The sequence below is a fragment of the Hyla sarda genome, chromosome 1, assembly GCF_029499605.1.
Source record: "Hyla sarda isolate aHylSar1 chromosome 1, aHylSar1.hap1, whole genome shotgun sequence".
Classification (NCBI taxonomy): Eukaryota; Metazoa; Chordata; class Amphibia; order Anura; family Hylidae; genus Hyla; species Hyla sarda.
Window position 1 is genome coordinate 11,800,241 of NC_079189.1, and position 22,736 is coordinate 11,822,976.

The 22,736-nt window shown below is 43.6% G+C and overlaps 1 protein-coding gene across 5 annotated transcripts in view; it reads left to right on the forward strand.

Moving 5' to 3' along the window:
* Positions 1 to 22,736, forward strand: part of HSPA12B (heat shock protein family A (Hsp70) member 12B) — a 78,682-nt gene that overhangs the window by 36,852 nt on the left and 19,094 nt on the right. For 4 of the 5 annotated variants that reach the window (XM_056551774.1, XM_056551795.1, XM_056551832.1 and 1 more), the window contains 7 exons: positions 1,965 to 2,089; positions 8,959 to 9,145; positions 11,485 to 11,589; positions 11,735 to 11,851; positions 13,559 to 13,736; positions 16,602 to 16,688; positions 21,573 to 21,677. In XM_056551774.1, coding sequence (XP_056407749.1) covers positions 1,965 to 2,089; positions 8,959 to 9,145; positions 11,485 to 11,589; positions 11,735 to 11,851; positions 13,559 to 13,736; positions 16,602 to 16,688; positions 21,573 to 21,677 — 904 coding nt within the window. The remainder of the gene's footprint in view (positions 1 to 1,964; positions 2,090 to 8,958; positions 9,146 to 11,484; positions 11,590 to 11,734; positions 11,852 to 13,558; positions 13,737 to 16,601; positions 16,689 to 21,572; positions 21,678 to 22,736) is intronic. The other variant, XM_056551837.1, reaches the window with a different exon arrangement.

The following is a 22,736-nucleotide window of genomic DNA, read 5'->3' on the forward strand; positions in this document are numbered from 1 at the left end:
TTTACACTGTTCACCTTACAGGTTCATTTACATTGTATTTTGATAGTTTGGACATTACCGCACACTTAGATACCAAAATGTGTGTTTATTAATTTACTTTTCACGCTTTTCTGGGGTGAAATGGGGAAAGGTGCAATTTTTATTGTGGGACGGGATTTTTCACACTTTTTAAAAACTTTTTTTTAACATTTATTTTACACTTTTTATGTCCCCATAAAATACTATTTATAGCAATTACTAGATTACTAATACTGTTCAGTGCTATGCCTATGTAAAGCACTGATCAGTATTATCAGCGATCTACTTCTCTGGTATGCTAGAAGGCAGAGCAGAGAAGACCCTGGGAGAGAGCGGCGGAGGCAGGTCAGGGGTAGCTCCATAAGTCAACTTGGCTGATCGGATTTCTGGGTGATCCGATCAGTTATAAGAACCACCCGCACACCATCTGCGGGGTACCAGAGAGTATCTGGCTGCTGACAGCAGCCGGCACTTGCCGTGCATAAGTGATCACAGCTCCTGTGCTCGCTTTATGTACAAGACGTAAATGTAAACATTTTACAGAAAACGTTTGACCTCTGTCATTGCCAAAAAAGGGTGTATATATAACAAAGAACTGAGATGAACTTTTGTTATTGACCAAATATTTATTTTCCACCATAATTTGCTAATAAATTCTTTTAAAATCAGACAATGATTTTATGGATTTTTTTTCTCATTCTGTCTCTCATAGTTGAGGTTATAACCTATGATGAAAATTACAGCCTCTCATCTTTATAAGGGGGAGAACTTGCACAATTGGTGACTGACTAAATACTTTTTTCCCCCACTGTATGTACATTTATGTCCGATGTCCTTAAAGGGGTACTCCGCCCCTGGCATCTTATCCCCTATCCAAAGGATAGGGGATAAGATGTCAGATCGCCGCGGTCCCGCTGCTGGGGACCCCGGGGATCGCTGCTGTAGCACCGCGCTATCATTACAGCACAGAGCGAGTTCGCTCTGTGCGTAATGACGGGCGATACAGGGTCCGGAGCTGCGTGACGTCATGGCTCCGCCCCTCATGACATCACGGCCTGTCCCCTTAAAGGGGTAGTCCAGTGGTGAAAAACTTATCCCCTATCCTAAGGATAGGGGATAAGTTTGAGATCACGGGGGGTCCGACCGCTGGGGCCCCCTGCGATCTCTCTGTACGGGGCCCCGACTCTCCAGCCAGATAGCTGGTGTCGACCCCCGCACGAAGCGGCGGCCGACACGCCCCCTCAACACATCTCTATGGCAGAGCCGGAGATTGCCGAAGGCAGCGCTCCGGCTCTTCCATAGAGTTGTATTGAGGGGGCGTTTCGGCCGCCGCTTCGTGCGGAGGTCGACACGCCCCCTTCCCGCGGGCTGTCGGGGCTCCGTACAGGAGATCGCAGGGGGCCCCAGCGGTCGGACCCCCCGCGATCTGCAACTTATCCCCTATTCTTAGGATAGGGGATAAGTTGTTCACCACGGGTCACCACTGGACTACTCCTTTAATGCAAGTCTATGGCAGGGGGCGTGACGACCCCCACGCCCCCTCCCATAGACTTGTATTGACGGGGGCGGGCTGTGACGTCACAAGGGGCGGAGCCGTGACTTAACGATGCTCCGGCTCCTGTATTGCCCGTCATTACGTGCAGAGCGAACTCGCTCTGCGCAGTAATGATAGCGGGGTGCTGCAGCAGTGATCCCAAGGGTCCCCAGCAGCGGGACCCCGGCGATCTGACATCTTATCCCCTATCCTTTGGATAGGGGATAAGATGTCTAGAGGCAGAGTACCCCTTTAAGGGGTTAAACATTGCCACCTTGTCTTTGAATGCTATCTTGTTGCTTTTGGCAATATATAATTATATACAGTAGAAACCCAGGCTACATGCATAGTGCATATATTTTTTTCTCTATAAGAGTACTTTTGTTCTACATTGGCAATCCTTGTATTTCAGAGGAGCGAACACCGGTCCGTCCTGTCACCTCGGTTTGTTGTAGTCGTGGCCATTGACTTTGGCACCACGTCCAGCGGTTACGCCTTCAGCTTTGTAAAGGACCCAGAAGCGATTCACATGATGAGGTAAGCCACAGTTATATTACCAGAGGGCAAGTGATGGGGACGGGGGCTTTGACCACCTCCTGTTACCATAGTTACATAGTTAGTACGGTTGAAAAAAGACATACATCCATCAAGTTCAACCAGGGAATTGAAGGGTAGGGGTATGGTGCGATATTGGGGAAGGGATGGGATTTTATATTTCTTCATAAGCATTAATGTTATTTTGCTCCAGGAATGTATCTAACCCTGTTTTAAAGCTGTTAATTGTTCCTGCTGTGACCAGTTCCTGAGGTAGACTGTTCCATAAGTTCACAGTTCTCATGGTAAAGAAGGCGTGCCGCCCCTTTAGACTAAACCTTTTCTTCTCCAGACGGAGGGAGTGCCCCCTCGTCCTTTGGGGGGTTTAACCGGGAACAGTTTTTCTCCATATTTTTTGTATGGGCCATTTATATACTTATATACGTTTATCATATCCCCCTTAAACGTCTCTTCTCAAGACTAAACAATTGTAACTCCTTTAATCGCTCCTCATAGCTAAGATGTTCCATGCCCCATATTAGTTTAGTCGCGCGTCTCTGCACCCTTTCCAACTCTGCAGTGTCCCTTTTATGAACAGGCGACCAAAACTGAACAGCATATTCCAGGTGAGGCCGTACCAATGCTTCATAAAGGGGGAGTATTATGTCCCTGTCCCTGGAGTCCATGCCTCTTTTTATACATGACAATATCCTGCCGGCTTTGGAAGCAGCAGCCTGACATAGCATAAAACAATTGCTCATGTAAACTGAGGACAGGCATAAGTAGTACATACCTTATTTTTCGCCATACAGGACGCTCCGGCATATAAGATGCACCCAATTTTAAAGGAGGAAAATCTAGAATACAATGTAAAGTATAGGACAGTGATCTTAAACCAGCGGACCTCCAGATGTTGCAAAACTATAACTCCCGGCATGGAGGTCCGCAGGTTGAAGACCGCTGGTATAGGAGGTAATACTTACGTGTCCCCGCCGCTCCGGACCCTTCACCGCTCGTCACCGCTGCCCTGGATGTCGCCCTCCATCGCTGTCGCCGCGTCACCGGGGTGTCCCCGTCGCTCCGGAACGTCTCTGCTGCCCGGTATCCTCGCTCTCCGTCGCCGCCATCACGTCGCTACGCACACCGCTCCTATTAGATGACGGGACGGCGTGCGCAACGACGTGATGACGACGAAGGAGAGCGCCGGCCATGCAGGGGATCCCGGCACGGAGCAGACACACCGAGGAGGCCGGTAAGGTCCCTCCAGGTGCAGCCGGGTTAGTGTCACTTTCCCTTCAGACGCGGCGATCGCCACGTCTGAAGGGTTAACACAGGGCATCACCGCGATCGGTGATGTCCTGTATTAGCCTCGGGTCCTGGCCGTTGATGGCCGCAGGGACCGCTGCGATAGGACAAGGTTTTAATGTGTATTCGCTGTATAAGACGCACCAACTTTTCCCTCCCCATTTTTGGGGAAGAAAAAGTGCGTCTTATACGACGAAAAATACGGTAATTATTTTTCAAATAAGGTTTTTGGGTGCAACTACCCCCAATAACATCCACCAAGAGATCCATCCTGAAGATACAGCTCTTCCAATGTTTACAAGGCGGTGGAATCCGTTATCATCGCTCATCTGCGTCCCACGCTTATCTCTGTATAAAGTAGTGAAATCCAGGTTACGTCGGTCACCTAGCAACTAAAGAGTGTGGAATGTGTTCTGGCTTCACCTCCGTCTGCCCGTATCATTCCACAAGACGTGATGTCTCTCTGATGGGTATGAGGCAGCCCTACTAATCAAGTGCAGAAGGAGGGGAGAGCCCGGGGACTCCTTCAGTACACATGCTCCTCCAGAATGTTAAAGGGGTTCTCCACTATAAGGTGATTTTAGTACGTACCTGGCAGACAGTAATGGACATGCTTAGGAAGGATCTGCGCTTGTCTTGGGCTAAATGGCTATGTTGTGAGATTACCATAACACTGTGGACTTGTATTTCCTGTTTTCAGTTTTCTTGTTTGCCTACAAATCCCATGATTCCATTTTCCTCCTTCCCGCACATCATCCACCCCACCCATTGAAACATAAATGAGCTGCAGACCTGTGGTTTTCAATCAGGATGCCTACAACTGTTGCATTACTTGCAGATTGCTCTCTCCACCCATTTAAGCAGACAGGCTCCCTGTCATCAGTTGACTAGTGATGTCAGGTCTCGACCGCATTGCAAGCTGGGAAAAATCTGAGACAACAGTCATTTTGTATGCTGGTAAAAATACATATTGGGGTGAAAATCACATAAGAATTGTGAGAAAACCGTCACACACAGGTACAGGCACTATATTATGAACTACACTAACTGTACAGCCTCTGTAGCATAGTCAAATAAAAAAAAATTCCTGGAATACCCCTTTAAGCATTTATAGATTTGAGCAGACCAGGCCAGGGACTAACTCTATAAACATCTCGGCTGATCACATAGGGAACAGGCACTTCCAGGACTGTAAGAACTTTTTAAGTCTTCCATATGGACCTCACCTCACTATACATGGGGATTCTGGATAATACGGTGCTATAAAAGCTCTAAATATAGTATTTTACTCACAGCCTCTCTATACAGCACTCTATGGTGGATGATGACTGTGCACTCTATTTTTGCTTGGTAACTGGATATTAATGAGGGCATGGCGTCACGAAACTAATACAGAGGGAGCTGATGTGTCACCTGACATCTACTCTTATCCTGGCCATATTGAGGCCACTGTACCTTGGTTGTCATTCAGGTCTGGTGGGTGGCAGGTTTCATCTTCTAAACTCCCATGGCAGGTCCTCCATGGTGTCCACATATACAGTCGTCCATCATGTTACAATATTAATTGGTTCCGGGACGACCATTGTATGTTGAAACCATTGTATGTTGAGACCAGAACTCTATGGAAACCTGGTCATCGGTTCTAAAGGCACCAAAATGTCATCCAAAAATAGGAAAAAGTGAGAATTAAAGAGAAATAAGTAGATAACTAATATAGATAAAGCAAATCCTTACATATAAAAGTAATAAAGATCTGCTGGGAGCTGTAATCACTGTGTATGTCAGTGTTTCCCAAGCAGGGAGCCTCCAGCTGTTGCAAAACTACAACTCCCAGAAGGCTGTCCGGGCATGCTGGGAGTTGTAGTTTTGCAACAGTTGGGGGCACCCTGCTCTGGAAACACTGGTCTATGTAGAGGACGGGAGCTTCTTCGTGGTCCTGTACAGTACACGCTAGGGATCGGCAGATAATCACGATTTTGGCCAATATCGGTATCGGCAATTACCTTGCCGATAAGCCGATAATGCCCCGCGACCGCAGCCCCCAACCCGCCGCGAACGCCCCCCCCCCCCCCCCCCCCCCCCGACGCACCGCGTCGCACCCCCCACCGTAGTGCTGGGCGGTATACCGGTATGGATTTTTGCCCATACCTATATACCGGTCGGGCCCCTCCCCCACCCTCCGAGTCAATAAAAAAAAATTAAACTTACCCGTAATGGGGGGTGGTCCGGGCCATCCATCCTTCCTTCCTGTAGTGTCCAGCGGCATTCCGAGTGGAGGGTGAACCGGTCCGGGCTGTCCTTCTCCGGGGGTCCTCTTCTCCACTCCGGGCAGGCTCTGGCCTAGTACACTGCATAGACGCCGCTGCGCCGTGACGTCAGGTGCGTCGCTGCGCACGGGCGTCACTGTGCAGCGGCGTCTATGCTGCGTTACTAGGCCGGAGCGGAGAAGATGACCCCCGGAGAAGAAGGACAGCCCGGACCGGTTCACCCTCCACCCGGAATGCCGCCGGACACTACAGGAAGGATGGATGGCCCGGACCACCCTGACAGGTAGGGGGAGAGAAGCGGGTGGTGGCGGCGGCGGCCTATGGCACCGCAAAAGCCACCGCAGTGCATTGATTTTAAGCGCCCACTTTAAATCAATGATCTGCAGCGGTGTCGCAGGGGGATAAATAGCCGATAACTTATACCGGAATATCGGTATAAGTTATCGGCTATCGGCCCTAACCTCCAACGATTATCAGTATCGGCCCTAAAAAAACGATATAGGTCGATCCCTAGTACACGCAATGTCCTAAAAAAGTAACATGGAGTCGCCCTCACCTGGTGTCCAAAGGAGCAGGTAACCCTGGTACAGGTAAAGTGTACAGAACATGTAATACCTCCCTGTACTGTAGGGGGCGCTACCAGACATCAGTCAGTGCATACGATTCAATAATACAGGTGTTTTACCAGTGAAACACCTGTATTATTGGTTGGTCGGTTCTTCCGGCCATTGACACTTTTCACAGATCTGGACTGTTCGTAACATTGTATGTTGAGTCTGGTTTCAAGTTACAATGGTCCAGAAAAGACCATTGTATGTTGAAACTATTGTATGTTGAGGCCATTGTAAGTTGAGGGATCACTGTACATGGTAATTTGGAGGTAACACACTTGTTTTAACCAACCACCTGTCTCCCAGGATCAGCATTGAGACATTAATGCATTGACTGTAGTAGATTAGTAGTGACCCACAAGAGATGCAGCAGACGCTCAGCCTTCTCTCTCATTCCTATAGAGCGGTCTCACTATGTATTTTAATCATAACCAGATTGATTTAATTAATGTAAGCTGAAAAATGACATTTCTTTCTGTCTGGAATGTGTAAATGTGTAAATGTGTAAATGTGTGCCTACAGTAATAAATCATAGGGGCATCCGCTCAGCATCTCCACCAAATTACTGCAGCCCAGTATATACTGAATATACCCAATAAATACCATTCCTGGTCCAAAGTCATTATAAAATCTATATCATTCTAGAACTTTCCGACATTGACCTTAGCTGTTTAGACTTCTTACCCGCTGGATTTTTATAACCATATGTCCTGAAGTTCAGGAAATGACGTGAGCAATCCCAGAAGATGTCATTGAGATTGTCAGGATCCGGAGTGGTATGCAGCGAGGACACTGGTGGTGGATCCTCTGTGTCATTGGGGTGATGGCGTGGGACATACCAGGGGAACGGAATCTAAGGGGTTACTGGTTTTCACCAGAGCCCGCCGCAAAGCGGAATGGACTTGCAGCAGCAGGTAACCCCCAGGTCGTTCCACCCGATAGCGACTCAACCCCAACTGACAGCTGAGACAGGCACGGTACAAGGGATTAGGCAAGAGCAAGGTCGGACGTAGCAGAAGGTCAGGGCAGGCAGCAACAGTCATAGTCAGGGGCAACAGCAGAAGGTCTGGGTACACAGGCTTGGGAACACAGTAAACGCTTTCTCAGGGCACAAGGCAACAAGATCCGGCAAGGACAGGAAGGGGAAGTGGGTTTTTATATCAATGGAAGTGATTGACACTGATTGGGCCAGGCACCAATTAGTGGTGCACTGGCCCTTTAAATCTCAGAGAGCCGGCGCGCGCGCCCTAGAAAGCGGGGCCGCGCGCGCCGGGACGTGACAGCCGGGGAACGGGACAGGTGAGTGGATTGGGATGCGACCCGCGGGTGGGCGCGTCCCGCTACACGGATCGCATCCCCGCCGGCAGTGACAGTGCAGCGCTCCCGGTCAGCGGGTCTGACCGGGGCGCTGCAGAGAGGAGAACGCCGCGAGCGCTCCGGGGAGGAGCAGGGACCCGGAGCGCTCGGCGTACATAAGGTGAGTGTTGCAGACATAAGGTGAGTGTTGGCTTAAAGGAGTACTCCAGTTTATTAAAAGCTATATCCTATTCTAAAGATAGGGGATAAGTTTCAGATCGCGGGGGGTCGACCACAACCCCCCCCCCCCCCCCCCGTGATTTCCCTACGGGGTCCTGGCTCCCCGTCCAAATGGCGCGTGGCGACCACTGCACAAAGTGGCATCCAACATGCCCCATCAATGCAGCTCTGTGGGAGAGCAGGGGAGTGTCAAATGCCGCCTTTGTGTGGTGGTTAAACATGCCCCATTCAGCAGGAGCCCGTAAAGCGGGACGACCCCCCCACGATCTGACATGATCCCCTATCCTTAGGATAGGGGATACATTTTTTATGCCAGAGATCTCCTTTAACTGTCAGAAGGTCTGGAGGGGACAGAGAAGTCAGAAAGAGGACAGAGGGTTCTAAGTACCTGGACAGAGATATCTGGACAGGGACAGAGATATCTGAAGGAAGATAAAGGGATACAAGGTGAACAAGTTACGGGATCTAACAATGGATTATTTCTTTCATCCTACTGAGAACATCTGCATGCTTGGCTGAGCTGAATATGCATGTGTAAGAGGATAGGAAGGTAAGGAGGAATAGCTGTTGGCTGACAGCTATTTAATGTCTGTCGAGCCTTCGAAGGAAAAAAAGACCGTCTTGAGTACTTAACCTTACAAAATGATTGGGGCAGCCATAAACATTTGAGGAAAGTCTTTAGATCTCTAAGGAGTCTTGGATCAGCACATTATCTCAGATGTAGGGGTATTCTGACTCTCCCTGATAGCTAATGGCAAGAAAAAAAAGGATCAGACAATGGTGAATGGCGGTAGCTAGGGTGTAGAGAGTATCAGGGTGTAGAATAAGAATAGGTGGAGAACAGACGACCATTTGGCCAACAGCTATTGAAAGTGTGTGACTGGATATAGAGCCGTTCTGTGAAGCTTATAATATGTTATAATGTACAAGTATACCCTAATATGTCTCAAAACATATTGTTAAACATCGGACTGACCCTCTTCCCCCCCAGTAGTGTTTCGGATATCGAGCAGCACTCAACACAAGCCACCATAACACTCATCTCCATTATGTCCGGTTACATCCAGCTCTATAAAACTCATTGTCAGTGCGTCTAAATATCTCCATGACTGCTCCACCAAAACCAACTCTTCTACTGCTCTTCATTTTTTAGGAAATGGGAGGGAGGGGACCCTGGCGTTGCCAACCAGAAAACTCCCACAAGTCTATTGCTGACTCCTGACAAGACGTTCCATAGCTTTGGATACTCGGCCAGAGACTTCTACCATGACCTGGACCCTGAGGAGGCACGCGACTGGCTCTACTTCGAGAAATTCAAGATGAAGATTCACAGCACCAGTGTAAGATGGTTTGTGTACACTGTGTAAAGTAATGGTCAGACCATACATAGAATACTGTGTACAGTACTGGTCAGACCACACATAGAATACTGTGTACAGTACTGGTCAGACCACACATAGAATACTGTGTACAGTACTGGTCAGACCACACATAGAATACTGTGTACAGTACTGGTCAGACCACACATAGAATACTGTGTACAGTACTGGTCAGACCACACATAGAATACTGTGTACAGTACTGGTCAGGCCACACATAGAATACTGTGTACAGTACTGGTCAGACCACACATAGAATACTGTGTACAGTACTGGTCAGACCACACATAGAATACTGTGTACAGTACTGGTCAGACCACACATAGAATACTGTGTACAGTACTGGTCAGACCACACATAGAATACTGTGTACAGTACTGGTCAGACCACACATAGAATACTGTGTACAGTACTGGTCAGACCACACATAGAATACTGTGTACAGTACTGGTCAGACCACACATAGAATACTGTGTACAGTACTGGTCAGACCACACATAGAATACTGTGTACAGTACTGGTCAGACCACACATAGAATACTGTGTACAGTACTGGTCAGACCACACATAGAATACTGTGTACAGTACTGGTCAGACCACACATAGAATACTGTGTACAGTACTGGTCAGACCACACATAGAATACTGTGTACAGTACTGGTCAGACCACACATAGTATACTGTGTACAGTACTGGTCAGACCACACATAGTATACTGTGTACAGTACTGGTCAGACCACACATAGAATACTGTGTACAGTACTGGTCAGACCACACATAGAATACTGTGTACAGTACTGGTCAGACCACACATAGAATACTGTGTACAGTACTGGTCAGACCACACATAGAATACTGTGTACAGTACTGGTCAGACCACACATAGAATACTGTGTACAGTACTGGTCAGACCACACATAGAATACTGTGTACAGTACTGGTCAGACCACACATAGAATACTGTGTACAGTACTGGTCAGACCACACATGGAATACTGCGTACAGTACTGGTCAGACCACACATAGAATACTGTGTACAGTACTGGTCAGACCACACATGGAATACTGTGTACAGTACTGGTCAGACCACACATGGAATACTGTGTACAGTACTGGTCAGACCACACATGGAATACTGTGTACAGTACTGGTCAGACCACACATGGAATACTGTGTACAGTACTGGTCAGACCACACATGGAATACTGTGTACAGTACTGGGCACCAGTGTACAAGAAAGATATAGTGGAGCTGGAGAGGGTTCAAAGACGGGCAACCAGAGTAATACGGGGAATGGGAGGACGACAGTACCCAGAAAGATTATCAGAATTAGGGTTATTTAGTTTAGAAAAAAGAAGGCGTAGGGGAGATGTAAGAACTATGTATAAATATATCAGGGGACCGTACAGAGATCTCTCCATGATCTATTTATACCCAGGGCTGTATCTATAACAAGGGGGCATCCTCTACGTCTAGAGGAAAGAAGGTTTCTACACCAGTACAGATGGGGGTTCTTTACTGTAAGAGCAATAAAACAGACCCACAGAGCGCTCCGTAGTGCAATAAATTTAGGGTGAGTAGATCATAGGATAGGAAGTAAAAAAACATGTAATGGAGTCTCCACGATGCAGCCGATCCCTCCACCAACGAATGGTGTTTAAGATACAGAACAATTCCTCCAACCACAGCGGGATTCAAATAGGCGCAAGCATGAATAGCAGCAATAGTAGCAAGAGCACTTAGGCAGTAGGTACGGTAATATAAAATGATTTAATATAGAACAACGCGTTTCAACGTCAGGGCCGGTGTCTTCCTCAGGTTCTCATGTTCGCTTCGGGTCTGATGACTGCTGATCACGGGGCAGGAGTATTGTGACTTCGCGGCTCCGCCCCCCTGACGCCTACTCCGCCCCCTCAATGCAAGCCTATGGGAGGGGGCGTGACAGCTGTCACGCCCCCTCCCATAGGCGTGCATTGATGGGGCGGAGCGTGATGTCACACAGTGCGGAGCTGCGAAGTCACAATACTCCTGCCCCGTGATCAGCAGTCATCAGACCCGAAGCGAACATGCTCCAGTCGCTGATGGTAACGGGGTGCTGCTTGAAAGATCACGGGGGTCCCCAGCGGCGGGACCCCTGCGATCAGGCATCTTATCCCCTATCCAAGATGTCTTAGCGCCGGAGTACCCGTTTAACATGGACAGGAAGCCAAAAGTGTAGATGAAATTGTATTCCTCCCAGAGTCATAACTAATATAAGAACGTTATGTCTGTCACTATAGTTATGATATTGTGTCTTCTAGGATCTCACAATGAAAACAGAACTGGAAGCCTTGAATGGGAAGAAGGTTCAAGCACTGGAGGTGTTTGCACACGCCCTGAGGTTCTTCAAGGAACATGCAGTACATGTAAGTCACACCTAGCAAAAAGGGAACTGGGAATGGATACAGAGTAATGAGGATTAAGAGGTTTAGGTCACGTCATATGATCTAGGACAAGTGTAGATGGTGGCACTCATTTTTATTTTATATTTTTTTCTGTTCTTCTGAAAAGGAACTCAAGGAACAATGTCCATCTCTTGATGAGAATGAAAGCATCCGCTGGGTGATAACTGTACCCGCCATATGGAAGCAGCCAGCAAAGCAATTCATGAGAGAAGCAGCATACTTGGTAAGACGTAATACCTACAAGAATACTGGCCCTATATACCAGAATGCAACTACTATATACTGGCCCTATATACCAGAATACAACTACTATATACTGGCCCTATATACCAGAATGCAAATACTATATACTGGCCCTATATACAAGAATACAACAACTATAATACTGCTCCCATACACAAGAATATAACTACTATAATACTGCTCCTATATACAAGAATACAACAACTATAATACTGCTCCTATATACAAGAGTATAACTACTATAATACTGCTCATATATACAAGAATATAACTACTATAATACTGCCTCCTATATACAAGAATATAACTACTATAATACTGCTCCTATATACAAGAATATAACTACTATAATACTGCCTCCTATATACAAGAATATAACTACTATAATACTGCTCCTATATACAAGAATACAACTACTATAACACTGCTCCTATATACAAGAATACAACAACTATAATACTGCTCCTATATACAAGAATATAACTACTATAATACTGCTCCTATATACAAGAATATAACTACTATAATACTGCCTCCTATATACAAGAATATAACTACTATAATACTGCTCCTATATACAAGAATACAACTACTATAACACTGCTCCTATATACAAGAATACAACAACTATAGTACTGCTCCTATATACAAGAATATAACTACTATAATACTGCTCCTATATACAAGAATATAACTACTATAATACTGCCTCCTATATACAAGAATATAACTACTATAATACTGCCTCCTATATACAAGAATATAACTACTATAATACTGCTCCTGTATACAAGAATATAACTACTATAATACTGCCTCCTATATACAAGAATATAACTACTATAATACTGCTCTTATGTACAAGAATATAACTACTATAATACTGCCTCCTATATACAAGAATATAAGTACTATAATACTGCTCCTATATACAAGAATATACCTACTATAATACTGCCCCTATATACAAGAATATAACTACTATAATACTGCCCCTATATACAAGAATATAACTACTCTAATACTGCTCCTATATACAAGAATATATCTACTATAATACTGCCTCCTATATACAAGAATATAACTACTATAATACTGCCTCCTATATACAAGAATATAACTACTATAATACTGCCCCTATATACAAGAATATAACTACTATAATACTGCTCCTATATACAATAATATATCTACTATAATACTGCCTCCTATATACAAGAATATAACTACTATAATACTGCCTCCTATATACAAGAATATAACTACTATAATACTGCTCCTATATACAAGAATATACCTACTATAATACTGCCTCCTATATACAAGAATATACCTACTATAATACTGCTCCTATATACGAGAATATAACTACTATAATACTGCTCCTATATACAAGAATATAGCTACTATAATACTGCTCCTATATACAAGAATATAACTACTATAATACTGCTCTTATATACAAGAATATAACTACTATAATACTGCTCCTATATATAAGAATATAACTACTATAATACTGCTCTATATACAAGAATATAACTACTATAATACTGTCTCCTATATACAAGAATATAACTACTATAATACTGCTCCTATATACAAGAATATAACTACTATAATACTGCTCCTATGTACTAAAATATAGTTACTATAAAGTGTACTCTTTCATCTTGTGACCTTCTAGGCCGGTCTGGTCTCTCCAGAATACCCGGAGCAGCTCCTCATTGCTTTGGAGCCAGAAGCAGCCTCCATCTACTGCAGGAAACTTCGTCTTCACCAGCTCATTGACCTCAGCAGCGCCACTTTCTTCAATGGTTTCCCCACTGAGCGGTGTCGGTCCATTGACTCCAGCTTCAGGCAAGGTAAAAACTTCACCGAGCCTAAAACGTCCCAGTAGCTGTGATTATAGTTCGTGATGCCATGTGTCCATGCCAAGTGTCCATGCCAAGTGCCAGCTGTAGAATGTGATCCCAAGTTTTCACCGAGGATCCACGACGGCTTCCTTCCTGTTAGTCTTCACTATTGTCCTTTCTTGAAGAATCACCATCAGCCCGGCGGCCCGAGCAATCATCTTTTCTCAGCGTTTCATCATTGCTCCATCAAGTGTCCACATTCTATATCCTTCACAGTCTGAAGTTTGTTACAGTGTATCAGTGTAGGTAGAGATATCAGTCCGGATTCCAAGAAAAAAAGGGAGATTTGTGTCTTCGTGTTGTTGCTGCTGATACATTGTGACAAAGTTTAAGAATTGGTGTAGTAGGTTTTCCTTACACAATGATTCAGTCTAATTCATAGATCAATGGATAATCCGCCGGCAGATGATCATTTACAGATTATAGAGTTTATCCCTCAGCCATTTAAAGGGGTTATCCAGGAAAAAACTTTTTATATAAATTTAAACAGATTTGTAAATGACTTCTATTAAAAAATCTTAATCCTTTCAGTACTTATGAGCTTCTGAAGTTCAGATTGTTTTTTTCTGTCTAAGTGCCCTCTGATGACACGTGTCTCGGGAAACGCCCAGTTCAGAAGAGGTTTGCTATGGGGATTTGCTTCTAAACTGGGCGGTTACTGAGACAGGTGTCATCAGAGAGCACTTAGAAAGAAAAGAACAACCTTAACTTCAGAAGCTCATAAGTACTGAAAGGATTAAGATTTTTTTAATAGAAGTCATTTACAAATCTGTTTAACTTTCTGGAGCCAGTTGATATATAAAAAAAAAAGTTTTTTTCCTGGATAACTCCTTTAAAGGGGTACTCCGGTGAAAACCTTTTTTCTTTTAAATCAACTGGTGGCAGAAAGTTAAACATATTTGTAAATTACTTCTATTAAAAAATCTTAATCCTTCCAGTACTTATTAGCTGCTGAATGCTACAGAGGAAATTCCTTTCTTTTCGGAACACTGATGACATCACGAGCACAGTGCTCTCTGCTCACATCTCTGTCCATTTTAGCAACCGTGCATAGCAGATGTATGCTAAGTGCAGCATGGTGGTTCAGTGGTTAGTACTGCTGCCTTGCAGTGCTGGGGACTTGGGTTCAAATCCCACTAAGGACAACAATAAATAAAGTGTTATTATTATTATAATTACGTCAGCAGAGAGCAATGTGCTCGTGATGTCATCAGAGAGCATTCCAAAAAGAAAAGAATTTCCTCTGTAGTATTCAGCAGCTAATAAGTACAGGAAGGATTAAGATTTTTTTATAGAAGTAATTTACAAATATGTGTAACTTTCTGCCACCAGTTGATTTAAAAGAAAAAAGGGTTTCACCTGAGTACCTCTTTAATTTGTTACACTCAACATAAGGGTGGGTTCACACCACGATTTTTCTATACAGTTTTTGGATACGGTCTTTAAAAAAAAAAAAAAAAAAAAAAAAACGTAGGCAACCATACAACAAACCATGGCCATAGACTTTCCATTCAAAACCGTATGCACCATAATGTATACGGTTGTCTCCGTTTTTCAAACCATACGTTTTTTTAGCATTTTTTTTTTCTGGACAGAAAGTCGTGGCCTACCATGGTTTTTGGTCCTAGTGAAAAACCGTATTAAAGCGTATACGTTTTTTTTTTTTAACATGGGAGTCAATGGAAACCGTACAGACCTGTACGTATGTACGGTTCCATCCAGTTTTCACCATACGGTTTTTTGACTTTGCACTGTTTTTGTGACTTTGTGAAACTTTATTCATAATGGAGTTGAAAAGTTCAAAACGTATATGGTTTTTTTTCTTTAAAGAAAACGGATGCAACCCCGCATCATTTTTCAAACCGTATACAGATAAAACTTTGTACACACGTTTTGATACCGTTTAGTCCGGTTTTGAGGAATCCGTTTTTTTTTTTTTTTTTTAATTCTACTCAAAAATTCTGCTGCAGCGGTCTTATTGATTTCAATGTGATTCTGCTGCACTGTGCACATGGCAGAATTTTCACGGCAGAAACATCTGGCGTGGATATTCCGGTTTGGGCGTCCGCAGAAACAATGAACATTACAGTGGTCCCTCAACATATGATGGTAATCCGTTCCAAATGGACCATCGTTTGTTGAAACCATCGTATGTTGAGGGATCCGTGCAATGTAAATTATGGGACAGTGGTCTACAACCTGTGGACCTCCAGATGTTGCAAAACTACAACACCCAGCATGCCCGGACAGCCGTTGGCTGTCCGGGCATGCTGGGTGTTGTAGTTTTGCAACATCTGGAGGTCTGCAGGTTGAAGACCACTGGTATTGGAGGTTATACTCACCTGTCCCCGCCGCTCCGGACCGTCACCGCTGCCCTGGATGTCGCCCTCCATCGCTGTCGCCGCGTCCCCGGGGTGTCCCCGATGTCCGGTAAGGCCTCTGCTTCCCCGGCATCCTCGCTCTCCGTCGCCGCCATCACATCGCTTCGCACGCCGCTCCTATTGGATGACGGAACGGCATGCGCAGCGACGTGATGACGACGATGGAGAGCGAGGATGCCGGGGAAGCAGAGGCCTTACCGGACATCGGGGACACCCCGGGGACGCGGCGACAGCGATGGAGGGCGACATTCAGGGCAGCGGTGACGGTCCGGAGCGGCGGGGACAGGTGAGTATAACCTCCAATACCAGTGGTCTTCAACCTGCGGACCTCCAGATGTTGCAAAACTACAACACCCAGCATGCCCGGACGTTTCTATAAGACAAATGATCTCGCGCATGAACCACATATAACCTGTATCTTCCCTTCATTCAGCGAGAGAGCAGCTGCGGAGATCCCGGCACAGCCGCACGTTCCTGGTGGAGACGGGGATGGGGGAGCTGTGGTCAGAGATGCATGCAGGTCAGTCCCTGGAAAGTAATGGAGCCTCATTGGATGATGCTCCTCCTCATTGTTTTGGGCTTCAAACTATTAAAGGGGTACTCCGGTGAAAACCTTTTTACTTTTCAATCAACTGGTGCCAGAAAGTTAAACAGATTTGTAAATTACTTCTATTAAAAAACCTTAATCCTTCCTGTACTTATTAGCTGCTGTATACTACAGAGGAAATTCTTTTCTTTTTGGAATTCTTTCTGATGACATCACGAGCACAGTTCTCTTTGCTGACGTCATTATAAAAATAATAACACTTTATTTTTTGTTGTCCTTAGTGGGATTTGAACCCAAGGCGCCAGCACTGCAAGGCAGCAATGCTAACCACTGAGCCACCATGCTGCCCTTAGCATACATCTGCTGTGCACGGTTGCTAAAATGGACAGAGATGTCAGCAGAGAGCACTGTGCTCGTGATGTCATCAGTGTTCCAAAAAGAAAGGAACTTCCTCTGTAGCATTCAGCAGCTAATAAGTACTGGAAAAATTAAGATTTTTTAATAGAAGTAATTTACAAATATGTTTAACTTTCTGGCACCAGTTGATTTAAAAGAAAAAAGGTTTTCACCGGAGTACTCCTTTAAGTCATTCAATCTACTGCTGTCTTCTTGGCAACAGAGATTGGTAAAGATTAGATACATCACTGGTACCAGTAAGGTCCCAGCATGCACCCCTCCTCTGATGCCATCTCCGGGTATATCTAGATGACATCACAGGACACTTGCTGGAGAAATTTCTGCTTTTTATAGTGATTTTTGCCTTCAAAGTTTCTGTTAAAGGGGTACTCCAGTGAAAACCTTTTTTCTTTTAAATCAACTGGTGGCAGAAAGTTAAACATATTTGTAAATTACTTCTATTAAAAAAATCTTAATCCTTCCAGTACTTATTAGCTGCTGAATGCTACAGAGGAAATTCCTTTCTTTTTTGAACACTGATGACATCACGAGCACAGTGCTCCCTGCTGACATCTCTGTCCATTTTAGCAACCATGCATAGCAGATGTATGCTAAGGGCAGCATGGTAGCTCAGTGGTTAGTACTGCTGCCTTGCAGTGCTGGGGACTTGGGTTCAAATCCCACTAAGGACAACAATAAATAAAGCATTATAATTATGTCAGCAGAGAGAACTGTGGTTGTGATGTCATCAGAGAGCATTCCAAAAAGAAAAGAATTTCCTCTGTAATATTCAGCAACTAATAAGTACAGGAAGGATTAACATTTTTTTAATAGAAGTAATTTACAAATATGTTTAACTTTCTGCCACCAGTTGATTTAAAAGAAAAAAGGTTTTCACCGGAGTACCCCTATAATGCAGAGATTTCCTTAAATCCTGGCCTATGGATTAATAGATGGCATCTAGTGCCATCTGGTGGGCACTTTCTAGAATGCATCACACAAAGTTCTCTGCATGCTCTTGTCTGCAGAAGACTGGAAGGGCACAAGGGTTAAAGGGTTATTCCAGGAAAAAACTTTTTTCTTATATATATATATATATATATATATATATATATATATATATATATCAACTGGCTCCAGAAAGTTAAACAGATTTGTAAATTACTTCTATTTAAAAAAAATCTTAATCCTTTCAGTACTTATGAGCTTCTGAAGTTAAGGTTGTTCTTTTCTGTCTAAGTGCTCTCTGATGACACGTGTCTTGGGAACCGCCCAGTTTAGAAGAGGTTTGCTATGGGGATTTGCTTCTAAACTGGGCGCTTCACGAGACACGTGTCATCAGAGAGCACTTAGACAGAAAAGAACAACCTTAATCCTTTCAGTACTTATGAGCTTGTGAAGTTAAGATTTTTTAATAGAAGTAATTTACAAATCTGTTTAACTTTCTGGAGCCAGTTGATATATATATTTTAAAAAAAGTAACCCCTTTAACACTAAGTCTGTTCCCTGTTATCAGCCATTATAGACTGAGGAGAGGTGACTGTAATAGATATGAATGTATTCTATTACTCTCTGTTATCAGCCATTATAAACTAGGGAGAGGTGACCATAGTAGAGGTGAATGGATTATACAACTGAATACGTTCTATTACTTTCTGTTATCAGCCACTTAGAGCAGCAGAGAGGTGAATGTAGTAGAGGTGATTCTATTCAATTACTCCAGTGGGATAGTAAAACAGACACGTACACCGAGACGTTTTAAACTTTCCGGGGGCCAGCAGGGTTCATATCCCCTTATCCCCTGCTACTGTAGCTATATATATATATATATATATATATATATATATATACATATATATATACAGTGGTCCCTCAACATACGATGGTAATCCGTTCCAAATGAACCATCGTTTGTTGAAACCATCGTATGTTGAGGGAGCCGTGCAATGTAAAGTATAGGACAGTGGTCTACAACCTGCAGACCTCCAGATGTTGCAAAACTACAACACCCAGCATGCCCGGACAGCCGTTGGCTGTCCGGGCATGCTGGGTGTTGTAGTTTTGCAACATCTGGAGGTCCGCAGGTTGAAGACCACTGTTAAAGGAAGTAGTACTCACCTGTCCCCGCCGCTCCGGACCGTCACCGCTCGTCACCGCTGCCCTGGATGTCACCTTCCATCGCTGTCTCCGTGTCCCCGTGGTGTCCCCGACGCTCCGGCAAGGCCTCTGCTTCCCCGGCATCCTCGCTCTCCGTCACCGCCATCACGTCGCTACGCACGCCGCTCCTATTGGATGACGGGACGGCGTGCGCAGCGACGTGATGATGACGATGGAGAGCGCCGACGATGCAGAGGATCCCGAAGAGGACGCGCCGGAGCCCTGAGGACAGGTAAGTGATCGTCAGCGGAGCACACGGGGCACCGTAAACGGCTATCCGGTGGCAGCTGAAGCAGTCTGCGCTGCTGGATAGCCGTTTATGCGATGGCCCCGACATAAAAAAACATCGTATGTTGATGCTGCCTCTGAGAGGCCATCGCATGTTGAAATTATCGTATGTCGGGTATGTCCACCCGATGTGTTTTATTTAACACAACAAAGGGTTAAAGGAAAACTGTTATCCTGTTCACGCACACTAAACCCAATAAACTGGCTTAAAGTGAACAGGAGTCTGTTGAAGGGTCCTTAAAGGGGTTATCCAGGAAAAAACTTTTTTAAATATATCAACTGGCTCCAGTTAGTTAAACAGATTTGTAAATTACTTCTATTAAAAAATCTTAATCCTTTAAGTACTTATGAGCTTCTGAAGTTAAGGTTGTTCTTTTCTGTCTAAGTGCTCTCTGATGACACCGGTCTCGGGAAACGCCCAGTTTAGAAACAAATTCCCATAGCAAACCTCTTCTAAACTGGGTGGTTCCCGAGACAAGTGTCATCTGAGAGCACTTAGACAGAAAAGAACAACCTAAACTTCAGAAGCTCATAAGTACTGAAAGGATTAAGATTTTTTAATAGAAGTAATTTACAAATCTGTTTAACTTACTGGAGCCAGTTGATATATAAAAAAAAAAGTTTTTTCCTGGAATACCCCTTTAACATACCTTAGGTCTGGAGTAATGTTCCACCGAAGATCCTCTTCTATCTTCACTGAATTGCGCGCTGGAGGCGGGCCCTTTATTTGCATATTCATCGCCACTGGTCTCTACGTTCTAGTGCCGGTCACGTGAGCACTAAGCCGGCGCATGCGCTCACGTGACCACCACTAGGATGTGGAGACCAGTACCAATAAATATGCAAATACAGCCAACAGGGTCCGCCTCCAGCGCGAAATTCAGTGAAGATAGAAGAGGATCTTCGGTGGAACATTACTCCGAACCTAAGGTAGGTATGTTAGTAAGTGACCCCTCCATGAACTACTGTTCACCCACACTATAATCCAGTGTATTGTGGGTGAACTGGATGACAGTTTCCTCCATGTTTCCTGTTACTCTTCATTGGTGACAAACATAAAGTCTACCCTTCACAGCGTGCAGTGTGTGGTGCCCGGCTCTGAGCACTATTAAAGGGGTACTCCTGTGAAAACCTTTTTTTTTTAAATCAACTGGTGGAAGAAAGTTAAACATATTTGTAAATTACTTCTATTAAAAAATCTTAATCCTTCCAGTACTTATTAGCTGCTGAATGCTACAGAGGAAATTCCTTTCTTTTTGGAACACTGATGACATCACCAGCACAGTGCTCGCTGCTGACATCTCTGTCCATTTTAGCAACCATGCATAGCAGATGTATGGCAGATGTATGGCAGTTGTATGGCAGTTGTATGGCAGATACATGCTAAGGGCAGCATGGTGGCTCAGTGGTTAGCACTGCTGCCTTGCAATGCTGGGGACTTGGGTTCAAATCCCACTAAGGACAACAATAAATAAAGTGTTATTATAATAACATCAGCAGAGAGAACTGTGCTCATGATGTCATCAGAGAGCATTCCATAAAGAAAAGAATTTCCTCTGTAGTATTCAGCAGCTAATAAGTACAGGAAGGATTAAGATTTTTTAATAGAAGTAATTTACAAATATGTTTAACTTTCTGCCACCAGTTGATTTAAAAGAAGAAAAAAAGGTTTTCACCGGAGTACCCCTTTAAATCTACTACATAAGGCGATCAGTGAGAGGTCCATGGCTATTTGGGTCCCTGGCAGGAGCGGCCGGGCTAATATTAGCCTGTAAAACATTATACAGTATATTTGACACTTCTAGAGAACCTTAAAGCAATCGTCTGGTTTAGAACTCCAAATATCCCGAATTAAAGCTGATTTCTAACTTTTGATCTCCCACATAGGAGCTGGAACTTACTGAGCAATATGGTTTTTTGCCTATTTGATATTGAGCAAACAGTATAAAGTCTATGAAGCACTGTACAATGATCCTCCTCTCTCCTCATGTTTTCATATCTGACATTCAATTGTAGGCGATCGGTATATTGTGGCCGACTGCGGAGGAGGAACAGTGGATCTCACTGTCCATCAGATAGAGCAGCTAGAGGGAACCCTAAAGGAACTATACAAAGCATCAGGTACATCTTCATTTTTTACCAATATGTCTATTCCTGCTGCACAATAGAGTGTGAGGAGGGACAAATATCTAGTACAAAAGTGGGTAAAAAAATATCAATAACTACTTTAATACTGCCTCCTATATACAAGAATATAACTACTATAATACTGCCTCCTATATACAAGAATATAACTACTATAATACTGCTCCTATATACAAGAATATAACTACTATAATACTGCCTCCTATATACAAGAATATACCTACTATAATACTGATCCTATATACAAGAATATAACTACTATAATACTGCTCCTATATACAAGAATATAACTACTATAATGCTGCCTCCTATATACAAGAATATAACTACTATAATACTGCCTCCTATATACAAGAATATAACTACTATAATACTGCCTCCTATATACAAGAATATAACTACTATAATACTGCTCCTATATACAAGAATATAACTACTATAATACTGCCTCCTATATACAAGAATATACCTACTATAATACTGATCCTATATACAAGAATATAACTACTATAATACTGCTCCTATATACAAGAATATAACTACTATAATGCTGCCTCCTATATACAAGAATATAACTACTATAATACTGCCTCCTATATACAAGAATATAACTACTATAATACTGCCTCCTATATACAAGAATATAACTACTATAATACTGCTCCTATATACAAGAATATAACTACTATAATACTGCTCCTATAAACAAGAATATATCTACTATAATACTGCTCCTATATACAAGAATATAACTACTATAATACTGCCTCCTATATACAAGAATATAACTACTATAATATTGCTCCTATATACAAGAATATAACTACTATAATACTGCTCCTATGTACAAGAATATAACTACTATAATACTGCTCCTATATACAAGAATATAACTACTATAATACTGCTCCTATATACAAGAATATAACTACTATAATACTGCCCCATATACAAGAATATTACTACTATAATACTGCTCCTATATACAAGAATATAACTACTATAATACTGTTCCTATATACAAGAATATAACTA